Raw genomic sequence first — 19291 nt, forward strand, 5'->3', positions numbered from 1 at the left:
GAAAAGAATCTGTGAGAAAATTCCGTTGTTCAATTGGCCGAGAAAGGAAAAGAAAGTATGCAAGTAAAGTGGCTTTCTCAGGAAAGTGATTTTCTCACCCTTAGTAAGAAAATTTAGAAGGAAAGTGCAAGAAAGTTGGTTTTCCGCGTCATTATTTATATTTTCCACCTGTATAATTATGCTTTCCCGAGAAAACAAGTGAACAGCGGAAAATGTCAAATCATGTCCAATCACAGGAAAATTTGGCTTACTTTCTTCTCCTTTCCTTTCTCAAGAAGGCAAGTGAACATAGCCTAACGGTGCGTTTGGATTCCTGGAAGCAGCATGCTATTTTAGTCACTCCCGTCTCTAATCAATGCTAATCACCAATTTTAGGAGAATTTATATGTCGTGTGCGTGTGGAGTCCATTAATTACCCTCAAGTACAGCGCGGCCCACTTCAAAAGATGATCCAAACCGTTCATTTAGATGCCCCTCATAAATCATCTTGATGATCCCAACCCTCCGATCTATAGAGGTTTCTATAATATGCATTCCCTATACAGATTGGAGGGTAAAACTCATCCAACGGAGATGATTTACGGGTTACAGCCTATTCACCCGCCCCAACAAATGAACGGTTCAGATCATCCTTTGCAGTCGGTCCCACTGTACATTTTGGGAAAAAAAAAACTGGACTTCACACGCACTCACCATATAAAGTCTCTGTTGCTCATTTCAAATTTCATTTCCCGGCCAAAAAAAAATAAAAAACCCTCATGGAAGATAAATCGTTCCAAGGCAAATTGCAAGGTAATTCCCCTTTTTTTCTTCTCTAAAACTTATTCTTCATTAATCTTCATCTGATTTTGAAATTTATTTTTCTAGGGTTTACAATCTCATAATCCTCATTGATACCTATAGCTAGAGATCTCAACATTATTCTTTAATTTTCATATTTTTTTTCTGTTTGATTTGTGGTTGAATCGGAGGGTCACGTGTTCATGTGGGTAATTTTTATTTTGGGATTTTATTTACTTTATAGTTATATTTTTCATATTTTTGTTATTTTTTGATTTGTTAGATACTTCTGATAGATGGTGTTTGGTTCCTTTTTTTTTGATTTGATGTGGTTTGAGTCACCTTAAAATCTTCATCATTTCTCAATTGACATTACTACTGATTTTTTTATATACTTTTCAACACGAATCGAGCAATGGTATTGTGTTATTGATTCCCTAGTTCTTAGTTATAGGCTGGTCTACTGTTTGTTTGTTTGTTTGTTTGTTTTGAATCCAACTCTAAAGAAGAAACCAATGAGCAATAAACTAAGCATAGCAATTCTACCAAATGGCCAATTGAAGTTTGATCCAACCCTCTATAATTAATAATTAGAATTGTTCATTTTTTTTTATTGAAGGGAAAAAGAATGAATGAAAGAGTATGTCATTTTTTGTTCTATCACTATATATAATGGGAAGGAAAGACCCATTATTGCTCGTCTACAAATATCCAAATTTGGATGCTTAATTCCCCATAGTTAGTTCGAAGTTGAACTGTATAGGAACAATGATCAATTTTATCTCGAATGGTTTGTAGAGGAACCCTACCTTCTTTATGTCAAATCTACACCTGACAATTTGTCGTACGTGGTGTTCTAATGTTAGGAAAATCGAATGTTCGAGGCATGGAATCTGTAGTTGCTACAGTCAGTGGCTATAGTGGGTTAGAGAGGTTTAGACTCATCAAGCTCATCACACAAGCTGGTGCTAACTATGTAGGGGCAATGACAAAATCGACAACCCATCTGGTGAGTTTCAATTTGTGTACATATATAATTATTGGTTATTTAAATTTTGCTCTTGCACAATTGATTGGAAGTTCTATGGTGATTACTATTTGTCATTTATGGATCGTTAGGTATGCTGGAAGTTTGAAGGAAAGAAATATGACCTGGCTAAGAAGTTTTCCACAGAAGTAGTTAACCATCGCTGGTTTGAGGATTGCATGAAGAAAGGGAAATGCCTTCCAGAGGATTCCTACACTACGCAGAGGTAACCTTTGGTATTTTCTATGATTTCTTGGTAAATCAGAGTTGGATTTTCTAGCTAGCATTTCAGAATTACTGTCTTTCAGAATTCAGACTCTGCAAATGGATATGCCAAATCGTGCGATTTCACTTAATTTAGTCAGTTCACCCACTCTTCTTTCTTTCTATCTGCTTGCTATCTTATTCTTTGTTTTCAACACTGACATTTTAATTGGGTATTTTGTATGTCCTAATATTGTTAGTGACATACAATTGGCCATTCATGATGGCATGAGTAACACATTGAGGACAATAGTGGATTCCAAAAACACAAGCAATCTATATGGGAAGGGTGTGATAGAACAATGTTATCAAAACAGAAAATAAGGAGGAAGAATAGAGTAGGAGAAAAATTGAGAAAACGGTGAGTTAATTCAAGGAAACTCAGTCCTCCAATGTGCTGAAAGCACCCTATGTGATTATTTCCTTGCTTTCAATAGCCACAAGGCATCTACACAACATAGAAGTGAAGAAGAGCAAAACGTGAAAAGAAATCAGCAAAATGGGAAACATAAAGAAGGGAACCTATTGCAATCTAGAAACATATTTGTAAGGAAAATAATCTAAACAAGGGAAACTGGTTGTAAGTGTAACAGGGTGTGAGGTAGGAGAGATTGTGGATAATAAGAACAAGTTCACACGTACACAAAGTTCAGGGAAGTTAAAAACAAAGCACAGGGAAGTAAACACAACGTACAGAGAATTTTCACGAGGAAATAGTCTCTGACAAGTGGTGTACTATATTTAATTGACTACTAAATAGTAAATAGTGGGATGGTGTACAGAGAACCGTTCAAGGTTACAAGTTCCTTAATCCAATGGGCTCAACCACTCCATGACAGATATACAGGCATAATCATTACACGTGATGAAGTAAACACTAATGGTATGGGCTGAATTTTTCCTCAACACTTCTGCCGGCTCAACATAATAGAATTTGAATTTTTAAATTTTATTATAGCCGGCATCACCTTTAGTTACAATGAATTTCCAAAGGTAATGCATTGATCTTCTTGGGAAGTTGCCTCAGTCTTTCCATTTCCTTCGATGAGTGTTTCACTAATGTTCCAATTTTGAAAAGGCTGCTCATAGCAGGTAGGGCATACATGATAATGAACAGTAGGGCCAATTAATCATGGATGCTGTTGACACAACTACATGGGGAATGTGATCGACATGAAAAGTTCATTCAGGGAATACTTTTTGGAGGTTCTTAATGTAAAAATGTAGATATAACATGCAAGAAAACTATGAAAACATTGTTGGAGAGCATTCGTAGAACCATGCTGGAAGCTTTAGAAGGAAGAAACAATATACAAGAAGCTTGGGGCTTCCAGGACATTGACTTTGTCACAATGTTTTCCAATTAAAGAGAGCTAGCAAACACTAAACAAGCATCCTAGTGTTCAATGATACCATCTCAATTGAAGGTTATGTTAAAAGCAAACTTTGTCTGCTCTCTTCGTGAAGAAGGGCCTGCATGACATGACTATCATCCTTATGCAGATGATATGATTTTGACTCGGTATGATAAGCTCGAAAGTGAATTCACAACAAGAATTCTTTATAGCTGTTTCAATGTGGCATGCCGATGGGATTGCTGTTCTTTCTAGGGATAGGTGATTTGGAATCTATCTGTTCGTTTTTGAGTTTCTTGTGGGCATGATCAAGTGACCACAAACTTTGTCCACTCTCTCCTTTTCTATTTTCACCTAAAAGTGATTTAACTAATCAAGAATCCTATTGGCTATTGTCAAACGTTGAAAAAACACTGGGAGGGGGGTGGGTGCTTCCAAAAACTTGACTAAAATACTCTTGTTTTCTATTCACGACAAAAGGGCAGTTCGATGTAAATTTGACTTGATATCCCAATTTTAAAGCTGTTTGGGTTTTCTGTACTTTTTTTTGGTGTTGCTCACAATTCATACCTTTGATACTCCAATTTGACTTCTTGTCTTTGTGTTCTAGTCTTATACTTGTAGTGACTCTCAAACAGTATGGTTCTGATGCATACGTAATTTGTAAGTTTGTAACTAATGGATAAATACCTTGCTGTATTTATATTTTGTACTCTTTTGACAATTTGTAGCGGGCAGCAAGTAGGACCCCTATTATTGGAACTGCCAGTCGTTGCAGATGCTCATGGAAAGAAAGAGCATCTCTTTACTATAAAGAAAGGAAAGGTGCTTTGTGATCGAACCAATACATTTGATGCCAAAGTGCTAGAGAATGATACGAGGTGTATGGATGTTGGATGCTCGACTTGGTCTGATTCTCGTTTATTAAGAGAGGTAATTGTGAATTCTGATAGCGTACTTCAACAACATCTCAACCCACTTGTTTGTCAGAAATGAGTCTGATAATATCTGTGAATTATAGTTAACAGGAAATCCGTTTTCCCTCCACAAATGCTGGTTTTTCGCTTCTCGTATTTTGCATTCACTTCATGCATCTGGCCAACTACTGCGACAATTGTTTAAAATGATATATTTCCAACGTTGTTTCACACTTTATTTCCTGCATTCATTTCAATCTGACAACTATTATTGTGTGCATTAACTGTTTAACATTGTTCAATTTAGAATGATTTCAAGTTCTTTATTTTAGACTGTATTTTGACTTTGCTCCAAAACATTTTTAAATGCCTGAAATTTTAAAGTACCTTTTCCTCAGATTTCTTGTGCTAAATTTTTTGGAATCCCGCGGTGGTGCCCTTAAAATTTAAGCTTCAAAGAAAGAACATGTCAATGCTCAGTTTTATGCAAGATATCTAGTTGAAGTCATGCCACATTCGATGGTTGGAAAAGATAAAACAGCCTTGCTCAATTATAGGGATTCAACATTATTGTAGATTTCAACTAATTCTTACTAATTCAAAGAACAGCTCAAGGCAACATACATGCCCAAAGAGTTTTCCATTATATGCTTCTGAAAGTGATGAAAGAAAACCCATGTTTATGGTAGTGATGTTAAACAGTCCTATTCTAGGATTGTATATCTAAATTACCCCCATGCTACAAAATAAAGTACATGACAACACTTGCCCTCAAGCTGCAGCATAAATGTAATCATTCCGATCTTACCCAATTATTCTGTAGTTTACTGTTCCTAAAATGAAATGAAAAATAAAAGGCAAAATGCTGTAGCTCTTTCTTTACAGAGCTTGAGTAAATTTATTACCCAATTGGCCCTCAAATTTCACATATTGAATAACCATGTCCTGAGACCTCTGCATTTTGTTTTTTAATTGAAAGTCAGTTTTCTAGCCAGGTTATTGCAGTACATTCCATTGGAAGAGGGACTTAATTTCCAACTTTGTAAAGAAGCACAAATTGCATGAGCTATTGCGCTGTAGTCACCTTTTGCATACAGCTTGCTAGCACATGTTATTTTCCATTTTCCGAGTTGTGTGGTTCTATTTAAAAAGTGTGTTTGAGGTAGTTTATTTGTGACTATGGGGCCCAGTATAACCTGATACAGGTAAGTTGAGTCACACAAGTGTCCAGTTTGGGCAGATAGTATCTCATTGCCTCCGAGGACTTGAGATATCTAAGGGTCTTCCATAATGCTGCTCAACGAGACACGCAAACACAAGCCAAGATCATCGAGTTAAAGTCATCTTGTAATAGGCTAGGAAGTTCCCCAATAATTCTTTGAATAGGTTTCAGGATCTGATTTCATTGTACTGTTTTGTACTGGCTTCTGCAGGTACACTTTGAGCATATGGTTCTACTTACATATACTCTTAGTTAATAAAGCTTATATCTCTGTTTACACCCAAAAGGAAAAAGACATGCAAGAAGTGCTCATAAATTTAACTTAGTGTAACTGTTAGGCAAGTGAGCTTACAAACACTTTCTGGTCATCCCTGGATCCTTCAACAATTGTCCGAGTCTTATGTTTTGATTCATCATTGTCTCCATGGTAGCACAGGTTCCACCTAATTTCTAGCAATCTATTGAGTGAAACTTACTCTTAAGAAAAGAAGATCGCAATTGGAGTCTCTTTATCTTCATTATGCTGTGAGTTTTTTTTAAGGATACTTTTAAATAGTTTTTCTGCCACATTTTTTGGTATTTTCTTTCTAAAACTAATTGCAGCCAGTATAAATACTATCTTGAGAATGGTAAAACATCTGGTTTCTGATTATGTGAATTATACTCTTTAAACAGCATGAAGAACCTGTATGTATTGCCAGAAACAAAAGGAATGCTTGCGCTGGTGTCGAAAGCACTGCTTCAACTAACCATGTTCGCAAAGGTCGTCGGCTTGTGAAAAGCAATGAATCTGGGCAGAAGTGTTACTCAACTGGCATTGGTATCCAACTCAACAACATGGATGATATATCCAATGATTCAAATAATCTGAGGAATGGGAATGATTCTCCATACCAACGAATGACTTCAGAAAATGAGTTCTGCAACTACAGAGGAAATAGAAATGTGGGGCTGGTTGAAGACATAGAAGAGTTGAATGACTTTCCTGCATCTAATGATTCAAATAAATTAGCGAATGAGATTCCATCACCTTCCCAAGAAACGACATCACAAAATTGTGATTCTAGGAAGAATAGGATTGAAGAGGTGAATGAAATTGATGACATTGGAGATCAAGTTGGTTTGCCAACCTCAACAGAATTATCGTGTGTTATTTGTTGGACAGATTTTAGTTCAATGAGGGGAATTTTACCATGTGGACACCGGTTCTGTTACTTGTGCATCCAAAGCTGGGCAGATCATATGGTATGCAAACTTCATATATTCCATTTTTTCTTTTTTCTTCATTAGGCTGCACATTTTCTTGAAGACACGCTCGTCCACTGATTTTCTTTTTTACATGTGTATGCCCTCTAGTATTGCAGAAATGGCCATTATATATATATATATATATATTTGAATGCTCATTACTATTGATGTTTTATACATGAGAATAGAACCCTACTGGCATTAACATACAATTCCATTATGACGAATTCTCCAAATATTGCGATCTTTACACAAATATGTGTTGATCAATAGTCTGCAAAAGTTCTGTTGAAACTGTTGCCCGCTAACTAGTCGATTGTGGGCTTTATTCTATTTATTACATTCAGTTATATTATTTTTAGATTGAATTTCATTCTAATTGATTTTTTTTCCCCCTAGTCTATTGTGGGATTTATTCTACAATGGCTGGAGCCTCGTGCACTGCCCCCCCCCCTTTTTAGTCTATTGTGGGATTTATTCTATTCTGCTACTTTCAGTTGTATTATTTTTAGATTGAATTCCATTCTAATGGCTCTCATGGATTGGTGATGGTTTCTGTAGGTTTCAAATGGAAAGGCCTCAACATGCCCTTTGTGCAAGTCTTCTTTTGTGAGCATTAAGAAAGTAGATGGTGCTGCTTCTTCTGATCAGAAAATATACTCACAGACACTTCCAAGTATGCCAAGTGAAGATATAATCATGCTTTTCAATGGAGAACTTCATGATTACGAAGGCCAGGTAAATACCTATCTTTTCTGTTCTAGAGGTGACAGGCTAAATTCTCTCTTATCATTTCAAAGAAATGGATAAAGTCTTGACAATTCCAGGATTATGAAACTGTGTATTTCCATGAAAAACATGGGCATGAAAAAGTACAGTGGAACACACCTATTTGGATGATCGAAACCGTTCATTTGTTGGTCCCCACAGTAGATATGTCGTGTCCAAAAAAATCTTCTCCATAGGATGATCCTAAGCCTCTGTTATGTTTTGTATTAAAGTGGTCATCCAACTAGGTGGGTCCACTGTAATTTTTTATGCCCTTGTATTGCCAGGGAAATATTCAGAGCATAGTCACAAAATTTAATAACAAAATTAAGTTAAAAGTAATATCATGATATTTTTTATGTTACGAAATAAAATATCAAAAATATTTTGATGATTTTTCAAAATCTCGTTTATCCAGTCTTTGTTAATGCTTGAAAGTTAGATAAAGTTCTAAAAAACCCAGTAAGCTGGCTTGAAGCAATCCAGGTATGTGGTGAGTTAATGGGTTAACTTGGTTTACTTGAAACCCGACTACTAAAAAAACTTGAAAATCTCTGTTAAGATCCAAACAAATGATTTGATTTGTTACTTGTTTTGAGAACTTATATTTATCATTGAATCCATGTAAGGTGTACTGATGTAAGTTGTCATTTTAATTGTTTCTGTGGTTTCTTAAGCGTTCATCACCGCCGGAGACTTGTTGCGAATGCCGGAATAGGGAACCGGAGGATCTCCTCGTAAGCTGTCGTATTTGCAGGAGTCAATGGGTACATTCATACTGTTTAGACCCTCCTTTGATTCCATGGACTTGCATTCATTGTCGCGATCTTCGAATGCTCTACCGACGCTTCCGTTAAATCTTCTAGTCTTCATGTTTATTGTATTTTTGAAGCAGAAAATGTTCTAAAAACAAAGAAGAACAATGTATCAATGCTTCCATGCACATGCATTCATTATTGGCGGGATCTTCTCCTAAGTTTTCAAATTATTGTGGTTGTTTTCATTTTTTCTTTCGCTTAACTCAGGTTGATAAAATCTTGCCAGGTTAGATCCTGTATTTAGTTCTCAATTGCTTAATTTTGGCTGATAAAATGTTACCAGGTTAGACGCTCTTTTCACTTCTCAATATATTACTTGCACTCAGCATGTCTTCTCTTTCTTTACTTGCACTCAGCATGTCTTCTCCTACAGTGCCCCATTAGTGATCTCAAGATCAGAGAAGATTTTGGGCTATAATCAATCCAAGATGAGTGCCAATATCAAATTCTCACTCAAATTCTGTTGTAATTATTATTATTTTTGAAATGGATTGAATTTAAATTTTGTTGTAATTAGTAAATTAATATTGTAAATTTATTCATGTCTTGTCTTATTTATTTCAGTCGCCTCGCTTCAAACCGTCTACACTCTACTTAAGGCCTTAAGGGAGTTTGTTTTGGATTCTGAGAACCAATTATGAGTCCATAGCTGATTATTGGAAACGCACAAAAATCCAACAGCGGGATTGCCCTATGGACCATACAATGTGGGGCCAACTAGATGAACGGTCCAGATTGATGAGCAAACATTAAGGCCTGTTCATTTGAGATTGTGACAACCGATTGAGAGCCCCAAACTGATTATTGGAGTCAAAAATCAAAATTACGTTTAATTTTGAGTACAATAGTCTGCATGGGCCTAACAATTGGTTGGGACAATCCCAAACGAACAAGGCCTTGGGCTAGTTTATTCCTCATGTGGAGAGGATCTATTCTGTAATGCAATGTGTGCGCATCCTGACTTAAGCATAGATGATCTGATCAAATCTTGACTGTCCACACAATGGGCCCACTGTGCACTTCCCATGGCTAAAACATCACTGTGAAATGATGGGAAGGTCCCATCTTTTTTGTGAGGTTAACAGCAATAAGCCCAAAACATAAGCCAGCAACCAAAAAAAAAAAAAAAAGGAAATTGAACTGCAACATTTCATAAAGAAAAGTCCAAAACAAAAAAGGGGTTGCAGTACCTGAGTGCTCAGATAGTCTATCTGAGCTAGCCACTATAAATACACAATCTACCATGTTGTTTGACTCATCCAACCCATTAATTCCATAGCATCTGACATAGATAGGGTGTTCCTAAGAAACCATCTCCACACAATCATTTTCTAGCCGTCCATTTTAAGCCTACATATCAATGCTTACCATGATCTTATGGAGATGATTTCTTAGGAACACCATATCTATGTTAGGTCCTACAAAACCAATATCTAACATAACCCAAACAACATAGGCACCCATTCTATTTAGAGTTTCTAAGCTTGAGCTTAGAAACCATTTACCAAACAAAAAAAGCCAATTGAATTGCCAAAACTCAAAAAATATGCCACATTTCACACAAAAAAAAAATCAACTGAGGCATCTAATATTTGATCAGAGTTGCCCAAAAGAAAGCCTCACATCTCATGATTTCCCATGATTACCGAATCAGTTGACCAAAATTGTAGTACAGTTTTTTTTTTAACTCATTAAACACGTACTGTAGAAAGGAGGAACAGTGTTTTGTGATGTTCACTTGAGAAAAGTACAAGCAAGAAACAAGAAAACATAGCACACTAGAGATGTGAGGAGTTCAAGAGTCCAAGTTGGCCGCAACAGAACAGATGGGATCATCGGAACTAGCAGAGATCCGCAAAACCAGCCGATTACAAGCGCCCCAAATCTGGAAGAGGCAATAAATGAAAGAATGAATGAATAACATATGTAAAACTATATGTTTATTCAGTGGCTGTACTTTCTTGAGTCTCAGTTGTTACTTACCCAAGAATGGAAGCTCTGGCTATGCTTTTGGTTTTGTCATTGAGGAAGTAAATGCATGCCGCTAAAGAGATGGCAACCTGTGACAAATCAAAACAAATTTGTTCTCTTAATGCTTAATGCTTAATGCTGATGAAATCTAGTACAAAAAAAACCCCGAATACATTGTCTATATGGAGGGGAATGATATTCGCATGCCAAGAATAAAATAACAGTACTTTGTTGTGTACAAACACAAGTCCGGGGGTGGTAACAGTTGCCGCAGCCAGTATTCCATTTGGTGCAACCCTACGGTTCGCGGATTGTTTTTTTCTGGGAACTTAGGAGCGTATAAATGGGTTCTTGTTTAATTTAATAATGCCGTGCATTCCCAAAACCAATTAACAGCCAGTAACAGTTGATAAACAGCCAAGATTTTAATAAAGATAAATATCTTTTGAAATTCCATTATCAGTAAAATTATCAATAAAATTAATCGACGAAATGAACTTCCAAGCAATGAGTTCGATTCAAGAATAACAGGTTACTAATCAATAATAATAAGCAGGTTTCTAAACAAGGTTGTCTCACAAAACAGATCTCAACTATCTATGAAGTTAGGGATTAGCAGGGTAAAGGTATATATGCAAAGGCAATAGTGATAGGGAGATAAAGATGGGCCAGATCAAGGCAAATAAAGGGTTGTAATATGCCAATGTAGAATGACACTAAAGTTCCATTCAGCTATATATAAGCGAAGTACAAAAATGTAGAACATACCTGGAATGCAGAATTCAGCTATATATAAGCAAAGTGCAAAAATGTAGAACATACTTGGAATGCAGGACCACCCTCGGTCGAATTCATTACACTCCAGGTCCCCATGAAAGCAAAGAGAAACGCTCTTCTAAGAATCACTTCAGTTGGGGGAAGTTCAACAAAATCGAGCAATCTTTTTACCCAAGGTGGAGACTCCTCTACTTTCTTCTTTAACCTGGTTTTCAAGTTGATTTTTGTTTTCTTCCTTTCTCTGAAGCTGGCCATTAGTATTTTCTCATAAGCTGCTTCTATAGACTCAACACTTCTCTCATGTCCAGCAAACTGTTCTGTGAGAAAATTCCGGGCACCTCGGATTTCTTCTTCAGAAGCATAAGGGCTTACCCCAAGGCGCTTATAAGGGTTCCATACGTTCGTTCGAGGAAATTTTGGAAGGTTGTCTGTGTAAAAAAGCTTTTTTAAGTTTTCTTCCACTAATATGAGAAAGAAAGATCTCAAAAGGATTATTTTTATCATTAATATATATATATATATCTGTGTGTGTGTGTGTGTGAAAGAGAGAGAGAGAGAGAATGAAAGAAAAGTCAAGTGTGAATGAATCAGCAACTAGTGAAGTCAACCCAATGAATGTGCCCAACAATCGTGCATAGATAGTGCATTGCAACTTTCATACAAGGGTTGCTCTCGAGCTGTAATTAACTTTCTTCTTTCCGGTCCATGTGAATTATGTCCCCTACCTCGATGAATATGAAGGAATTATTCCATTATCGATCACTAATAATAATGAAACCATTGGTTCCGAGTCAAAAATTGCTATGGTTTAGGTAAAAAAAGAGTTAAACTGAATTTACTTTTGCACATTGTTTTTTTTTTTTTTTTTTTGAATGAAATTTGCATATTGTTAGTTCATATTTTCTATATGATCAATAAGTTGGAGTTAAGTAAAATAATGTCATAGAGGAAGCATATTTGTGCCGTTCTACTTCTTTTCGGATTCATGTAATACATTTTGACACCATTCTACTTCTTTTTGGATTCATGTAATGCATTTTGACAGTTACATCACCAAGGACAAGCAGTTTTTTTAATAGTTATTTATGAAAAAAAGAAGCTTTTCTATGGTTCTCAAAACATTGTGTCTATATCTTGAGATTGATAATTGTTGAGAAACTGATGATTCTTGCATCTTATATAGATCTTGAACAAGGTAAATACGATCTTGGAAAAAAAATCTAAAAATAAAATTCCTAAAGTGCAAATCTGTTTCCCTCCCTTCACTTATTTCTCCCTCATCTTTCTTGCATAGATCCCGAACCTTGAGAATTAGATCTGTCTTTGCATGGATCCAAAAGCTTTTCGAAATAGTAAATCTCCCAAAGTTAAACTTCCCCAAGGCTACAAAATTCTGAAATAGAAAGTTCCCTAATATAAAAACCCTCCCATTCCCATCTGTCCATGAAAAAAAAGGAACATTTTTTGCACGGAACTAGTTTTTGTGCAAAATCCTTCTTGCACAAAGTTCAACAAACTGAATTGTTATTTCCAGGCCTAGATAGAAGAATCCTAAAAAAAATAACAAAAATTTGTCTAATGAATCATTTTCCTCTAATGGTCTTGAGAAGAACAAAGGACCTGTTCTTCACGGTCTCAAAGTCTCAAACTATACCACCTTCCTTACATACTAGGATTTCTAAAACCTGATTTATCAAAGTTTAGTACCACACCACCTCTCTCACACAATTTAAAAAAACATAACTTGTAACATATATCCTACATGATCTGTGAAGCTCTTCATGCTCGATGCCCACCCAACGATGATACAGCCAAGCACAATGTCCTTAATCACCCTCAAGTATAGAGCTTAGGGATTTGATCAATCTGGGATACTTTCATTAACAATGAACTGTGCTTAAATAAGCACTTAGAGATAAACATAAGAAGATCAATAGAATCCTAATCTTAACCGTCTGGAAATCTATCCTAACTACCAGTTATCCAACTCTCCAAGTCTCAAATCTTATCCAAATCTTATCTTACTCTAAAATGCCCCGTCAAACGTATGTGGATTGGAAATCTACATGCGTTTGATTACAATAAAAATATCCCCCAAATAATTACTACCCCAAAAATAATTAGGAAATAGTTTTTTTTAAAGGCATAATTAGCACATGTTGAATCTTGATGATCTGTCTGTTGAAGATGTTGCCTGATATATGTTGCTGATGTTGTTGAAGACGATCATTTCTGCCTGCTGCCGGATGACTGATGCTGATTGCCGAAGATAATGTCGCTTGGAAATGAGCCTTAATAGGCTTTGATGGGACTCTAGCCTCTATGGGCAAGTTTTCATGAATAGATTTTCAATATCGATCTTCAAGGATTGATCGGTTTTAGATACTGATCTTTAAGGGAATAGGCCAAAATGGACCAAGACTCCATGCACGAACCTCCAAGAACTGAGGCCCCTCAACCGAGTAGAGTTCCTATTTTAGGCACGCACCTCAAAGAGGTACCTCAACTGAAATGGATCAAAGAGGTAAATAAAATTGAAAGAAATTGGGAGAAAAAGAAAAGTAACGATATGAGCGACACTTAACGGCTTTGGAATAATGACAGCACCGGTAATAGAATGGCATTGCATAAAAATAGGGTGCAAATATCAAACATAGTGATTAATATTTGGGTAAAGACAATGGGGTGCTTTTATCAATATGAGAGCTGAGTTTATTGGAAACGAGTAAAGAAGGGATGCAAGATCAAGAAAATTGGAATGAAGGTGGTTGCCACTACCAATATTGTAGAGTGCAGCAAAGAAATTGAAAAACAGGGAGTGCCATTATCAATTTCTAAAGCATGCTGTATTGCTAAAGATAAAAGGATCGGGTGTATGCAATTAAGGATTGTTGTTGCCATTCCTTCTTATATCTTCTGACAAGAAAATATCTCTACCTTCCTTTTTTGTTGTTGTTTTGTATGCAATGCCAAACAGCACATCATGCTTTATCAAACAACACATCATGCGTTTGGATTTGCAGTACAGGCATCTTTTCAACCACCATGCTAAATGAAAATGACTAAGATGTTTCCGATGAAAATGGGTTTTGGAGTGTGGCTCGTCGTCTGGTTTGCTGGCCGATGAAAATGGGTTGAACGAGAGTACGACCATGGCTGCGGAAAGTGGAGAGCTTCCTTCCATTATTCACAAAACAGAGTAATAGAGAGAAGGATCATGAAAACGAAGATAAAAAAACAAAAGATGGAAATAAGTTTTCTTTCTCTTAAAGCCCGCTTGGGGTTCGCAGCGGACCAGCGGTGGCCAGGCTTGCGATGGGACATCATTACATCAATGGTGGCCGGCGGACGGCTAGATTGGCCGTTTGTCGGTGAGCGGTTCTTCTTGGGTTGTGGTCAAAGCATGATCGATGGCTCTGTGATGTGGGCTAAGGGAGGAGAAGTAGAAGAAAGAGGGGGAAAGAGAAGTAAAAAAAGGAAGAGAAGAAGAATAGAAGAAGGGGAGGGGAAGAGATTAGAAGAAAGAAGAGAGAAGACAAGAAATTAGAGGGGAGAAATATGAGAAAAGGAATGAGAAGAAGAGAAAGGGAAGAAGAAGAGGGATAGGAGAGAATTTATGTTCTCAATTCATTCATTCATCATCAAAATCTAAACCCAAATACAGGCAATTAAAATAGGCAATTATAGGCAATTAAAATACTTTGAAATAAAATAACATGGAAAATAAAATCCCTAAAAACTAAAACCTGAAAATAAAAATCCTAGAAACTAAATGACATGGAAATAAAAATCCTAAAAGCTCTAATGGGCAAATATGCCACCTATTGGGCCTACAATATGCATCACTCTGATACCATATAGAGTTTAGGGATTTGATCAATCTGGGATACCTTCATTAACTATGAACTGTGCTTAAATAAGCACTAAGAGATAAACATAAGAAAAAGATAAGATCAATAGAATCCTAATCTTAAGCATCTGCAAATCTATCCTAACTACCAGTGATCCAACTCTCCAACTTTCAAATTTAATCCAAATCTGATCTTACTCTAACATCAAGCACCTTGGTTTTCCTGGAATCTTCGGTTGTCAAAAAAATTCTTTCCAACAAGTCCAAGGAGTAGCTATTTGGCCCAATCAGGGCATGCTTCCCATTATAGAAATGTGAGACAAGGACAAAGTCTAGAAGATCAATTATTGAGCTTGGCATGGCCCATTGGATCAAAAGGAGATATAGCTATTCCCAAAGCTTGCAAGTGAAATAGCAACAATGGAAAGACGTTTAATTGATTATTTAGAAGCACACGACATAATGCCTCAATTTCGTATGTCTTTTCCTCGACGGTTCAAACAATTCTTTTATACCACTTGAGCCAAAGAATAAAGATCCAATTACCACCACCACCCAAATCCCAGACCCCTGACAAGCTTGCTAGGTGTTCAGCCTAAAAACCCCTAAGGGTCAAACTGAAAGATAATTTCCAAACCACACTCTCTGGTTCCCATCAAATGACTCGCTAAGCTTAAAACCCTTTGAGGACACCAATCCAAATAAGGATCTGAAGGACGTTTTCAAGGGTACATCACTAGACTCCGGTTCCTTCCAAAACCAACCACACCAATCTTATATCTAATATCAAGATTAAAAGACCCCACCAACCCACTTATTGCTATAAATACCTCAATCCAAAGACCTGTTCGCTCCCTTGGCTGCAAAGAAGTGTGCTCTACACATGCTCGATAGTAATACTAAAATGTTGGGAAGCCATGTGACTTGCTAAAAGAGAAAAATAAAGGCGATCTGAAAAATAAAGGCTATCTTTTGGGTTAGAATTATCCCCAGCTTCTCTTTTGTTTCGGCATATGACCTTTGGTATGGCTGAAATGTGATTTGCATTGGAGCTAAGGAAGCCACTACTGTGGATCAAGTTTGGGAACCTCCTGGTCAGGGATCGTTAAAATTTAACTTTGATGGTTCAAGTTTGGGGAACCCAGGACCATCAGGAGTCGGAGGTGTTCTGAGAGATGACCATGGTCGTGTTATATGGGCTTTCTCAGGGCCTATTGGTGTGTCAGACTCCAGCGAGGCTGAGGTTTGTGCTATTCATTATGGTATCAAGTTATTAGCATCCATGGATCTCTCTAAAGTATAAATTGAAGGGGGCTCTAAGAACGTGATCAGCTGGTTCAATAAAACGCATTCCTTTCCTTGGAGATTTGCTAGGTGGTTTGATGAGATTCAAGATATCATTGAGGAGTCTAGTGCCCAGGCATATGATGTAAGAAGATCTGCTAATGGTGTGGCATACAAATTAGCCAAGGATGGAGTTATTAGCATTCAATTGTTTGGCTTTCTCCCTCCTTGATTACTCTATTCTCATGTTGTATCTATTACTTTTATGTTCTTTTTATGGGCTCCGGCCCTTATATTAATATAATCACCATTCAAAATAATAAAAAAATAAACACGACCTAATTCATAATGTCATGATTAGTGCAGGACTAGACACTAAAGAGTTTATCCATCTCTCAATCATCCAGTTATGTGCCTAATTGTCTGCTTAATTGTCTGCAATAAAAATAAACAGAGAAAAATATAGAAAAGAGGGGGAGAAAGGTTGATTCGAGCAACCAGACCTCCTAATGGTTCAATTCGAGCGGAACCATGACTCTCCTGAAATAAAAGTTTCCTTTTTGGTTGCAAAATTCTGTCTATTTTCATTAGAACACAACTTCTTAAATACAAACACACAAAGATAGTACCACATCGCAAGACTATTTACCCACTTACCGGACACATAATTAATAACTACCACCCAAAGCCTTAAAATACATAACCCTAGCTATAACCATATGTAACTACCTCATATACACCAAAACAACACGCACATATCATTCCTTTCCCCTTATAGATGAACTTATCTCCAAAGTCAAATTATTGGAGAAAATACTTTATTCTACCAGAGTCCAAAATCCTCTTCGGCATAATTTTGTTGAACAACACAATTGACGTTAAACATCTAAGATCTCCAAAAATAGCGATCGAGATCTTTTTGACCCCACTTTGAAAATCCATTGTGATCAAAATTGGAAGAAAATACGATTTTTCATGAAGGCCCATCAAAATGTGGAATGATCAAATGGGTCGGCAAAATCAAGATGGCCCATGACAATGTATTCAACTATATCATCTTCGTTGCCATTAATTCTCACATTTTTCTCTACTTGAACATCAATTCAAGATTCAACTTTCCTAAATCTTTGCGCATTTTCTCGATCGCTATGTTAATTTTGTTTAAGCCTTTTGCAAATCATCTTTGCCCTTCAATTTTGAAACAAGTGCTTTGATCTTCTAAAAATCATCATGTTTGGAATCCAAAATCGTCCAAGATGCATGATCGAGGCTCTGATACCAATTGTTATCAACCTAATTGGCCGTAATATAGATAAACCAAGAAAAAGATATAAAAGAGGGGGAGAGAGATTGATTCAAAGCAACCGGAATACATAATAGTTCAATTTGACAGGAACCATGACTCTCCTAAAATATAATTTTCCTTTTTTTATTGAAAAATTCTCTCTAAGTTCATTAAAATAAAACTTCTTAAATACAAGCATAAAGGCAGTAGCACATCACAAGCCATTTTACCAACTTATAGGACGCATAATCAATAACTAAACCTATAACCCAAAAATACAAAACCATAACCATACGTAACTAAACTACTTTGTAACTACTAAACTACTTAGTAACTACCTCATATACACCACAACAACACAACAAAGTATACATCAAGTCTCACATGACCAATGCCATTGGAGTAGACATGCATGACCCAGAACACCCTCTTGGTTTTGTATGCAAAGTTCATTTTCAATCAACTAAAACACCCTTCTAACAATTTCATTTCTATTTTCAACCAAAAGATTTCAATTGCTCTACACTAAAATTCTTCAAGATCAAGCAAAAACCCATCAACATAGACAACTAATAATTTAAAAACAAAATAATAAATTTGAAAAATTTCATAATCATACCTAAGTTGCCACCAAACGAGGTATCCATTGTACATCTAGGGCTTCTCATAAGCAATCCGTACCTCCTCGTCTTCTTCCCATTTCTGCAAAAGACCCATATAAACAAATTACCTAAAAGGGGGGGCGAGAAAACCAAATATGTCTGAAAAAAGAAAATTGTCTTATCAATTTTAGAAAAACCCATCCAGAAAAAAACGAATTGGAAAAAAAATTGAGAGAGGGATTACGATTTTAATCCGAAATCGAGGTTGGGTCGAGAAAAGTTAGGGTTTGTGAGAAGAAGTGCGTCCATTTTTGTGCAAGATGAAACCCTAGAATTCCTTCCTCGACACCCTTCGCTTAACCAGAATCAAACTTGAGAGAGAGAGAGAGAGAGAGACGATAATATAAAAATAATAAAAAGATAGTGCTAGGATTTCTTATGTTACATTTGGCCCATGGATGTGGTGATCTGAACCGTTAATCTAGTGGGCCATAGTATTTTGACTTCCATCGCTTATTTCCTTCTATTTTAAGCAGCTATCCTGTCCCTTCGATCAATAGATGTTCCCTTCATAGGTTACCTTGCCTATGTGGGCCCACAATAAAAACAAAAAATGCTATGGGTGCGTTTGGATTGTCGGAACTCGGAATCAAAGCGTAGGAATAGAAATCTGATTCCAAGTCTCCCGATTTTGGCGTTTGCTTAAAAACAAAGAACGAAATCGAGAGGGTGGAATTGACATCAGGGCAGAGCAGGGCAGGGCAGAATTAGAGGGGGAAATGGCGGAATCTGTTTCCCACCCCAAGATCTGTATCCCTATTCCTGTGATAAGGTTAGTGTTTTGTATGCTGATTGTAACGTCTTTCACTTTCTAATAAACCGGTAGGGTCCCCGCCAAATCCCAACTTACCTGCCCAAAGAAAAAAAGAAAAAAGAAAAAAAAGGCTTTGTACACCTATTTTCCGTTCGATTTCAATATCTTTCTCATTCGGTTCGGTGGTCGGCAAATGGGGAGGTTGATAGGCTTGCTCGGGCGGGAATTGAATTACTGTCATTAGAGATATTTAATTATCTTCCTCCTTGATTATTTTTTGTTCTCTTTTGTTGATCTCTTTGTCTTTGT

General features: G+C 36.6%; 2 protein-coding genes across 2 annotated transcripts; one reads left to right on the plus strand and one right to left on the minus strand.

The window, feature by feature from the left end:
* The first annotated feature begins 721 nt into the window (after nt 1-721).
* Nucleotides 722-8588, plus strand: LOC143856552 (uncharacterized). The gene is made up of 7 exons (XM_077366803.1): nt 722-792; nt 1647-1789; nt 1900-2033; nt 4158-4359; nt 6241-6810; nt 7375-7551; nt 8259-8588. The coding sequence occupies exons 1-7, from the start codon at nt 759-761 to the stop codon at nt 8436-8438; spliced, it is 1440 nt and encodes a 479-aa protein (XP_077222918.1). The 5' UTR covers nt 722-758; the 3' UTR covers nt 8439-8588.
* Nucleotides 8589-9967: 1379 nt separating this feature from the next.
* Nucleotides 9968-18569, minus strand: LOC143856544 (protein CHAPERONE-LIKE PROTEIN OF POR1, chloroplastic-like). The gene is made up of 5 exons (XM_077366797.1): nt 18413-18569; nt 18186-18268; nt 11193-11575; nt 10383-10459; nt 9968-10284 (listed from the first exon to the last, which is right to left on the minus strand). The coding sequence occupies exons 1-5, from the start codon at nt 18475-18477 to the stop codon at nt 10134-10136; spliced, it is 759 nt and encodes a 252-aa protein (XP_077222912.1). The 5' UTR covers nt 18478-18569; the 3' UTR covers nt 9968-10133.
* Nucleotides 18570-19291: the final 722 nt, after the last annotated feature.

The sequence above is a fragment of the Tasmannia lanceolata genome, unplaced genomic scaffold (genome assembly GCF_043159265.1).
Source record: "Tasmannia lanceolata isolate RefF3 unplaced genomic scaffold, GAP_Taslan_0.1 ptg000023l, whole genome shotgun sequence".
Taxonomy (NCBI): domain Eukaryota; kingdom Viridiplantae; phylum Streptophyta; class Magnoliopsida; order Canellales; family Winteraceae; genus Tasmannia; species Tasmannia lanceolata.

Excerpts from the sequence above, each read along its gene's own strand:
- LOC143856552 (XM_077366803.1), top strand. The coding sequence starts at position 759 with ATGGAAGATAAATCGTTCCAAGGCAAATTGCAAG. Across the intron at positions 1,790-1,899 it reads CAAAATCGACAACCCATCTG|GTATGCTGGAAGTTTGAAGG; the intron begins GTGAGTTTCAAT and ends ATGGATCGTTAG. Across the intron at positions 6,811-7,374 it reads AAAGCTGGGCAGATCATATG|GTTTCAAATGGAAAGGCCTC; the intron begins GTATGCAAACTT and ends TGGTTTCTGTAG.
- LOC143856544 (XM_077366797.1), bottom strand. The coding sequence starts at position 18,477 with ATGGACGCACTTCTTCTCACAAACCCTAACTTTTCTCGACCCAACCTC. Across the intron at positions 11,576-18,185 it reads CTCGTTTGGTGGCAACTTAG|ACAACCTTCCAAAATTTCCT; the intron begins GTATGATTATGA and ends TTTTTTACACAG. Across the intron at positions 10,460-11,192 it reads AGGGTGGTCCTGCATTCCAA|GTTGCCATCTCTTTAGCGGC; the intron begins GTATGTTCTACA and ends GATTTGTCACAG.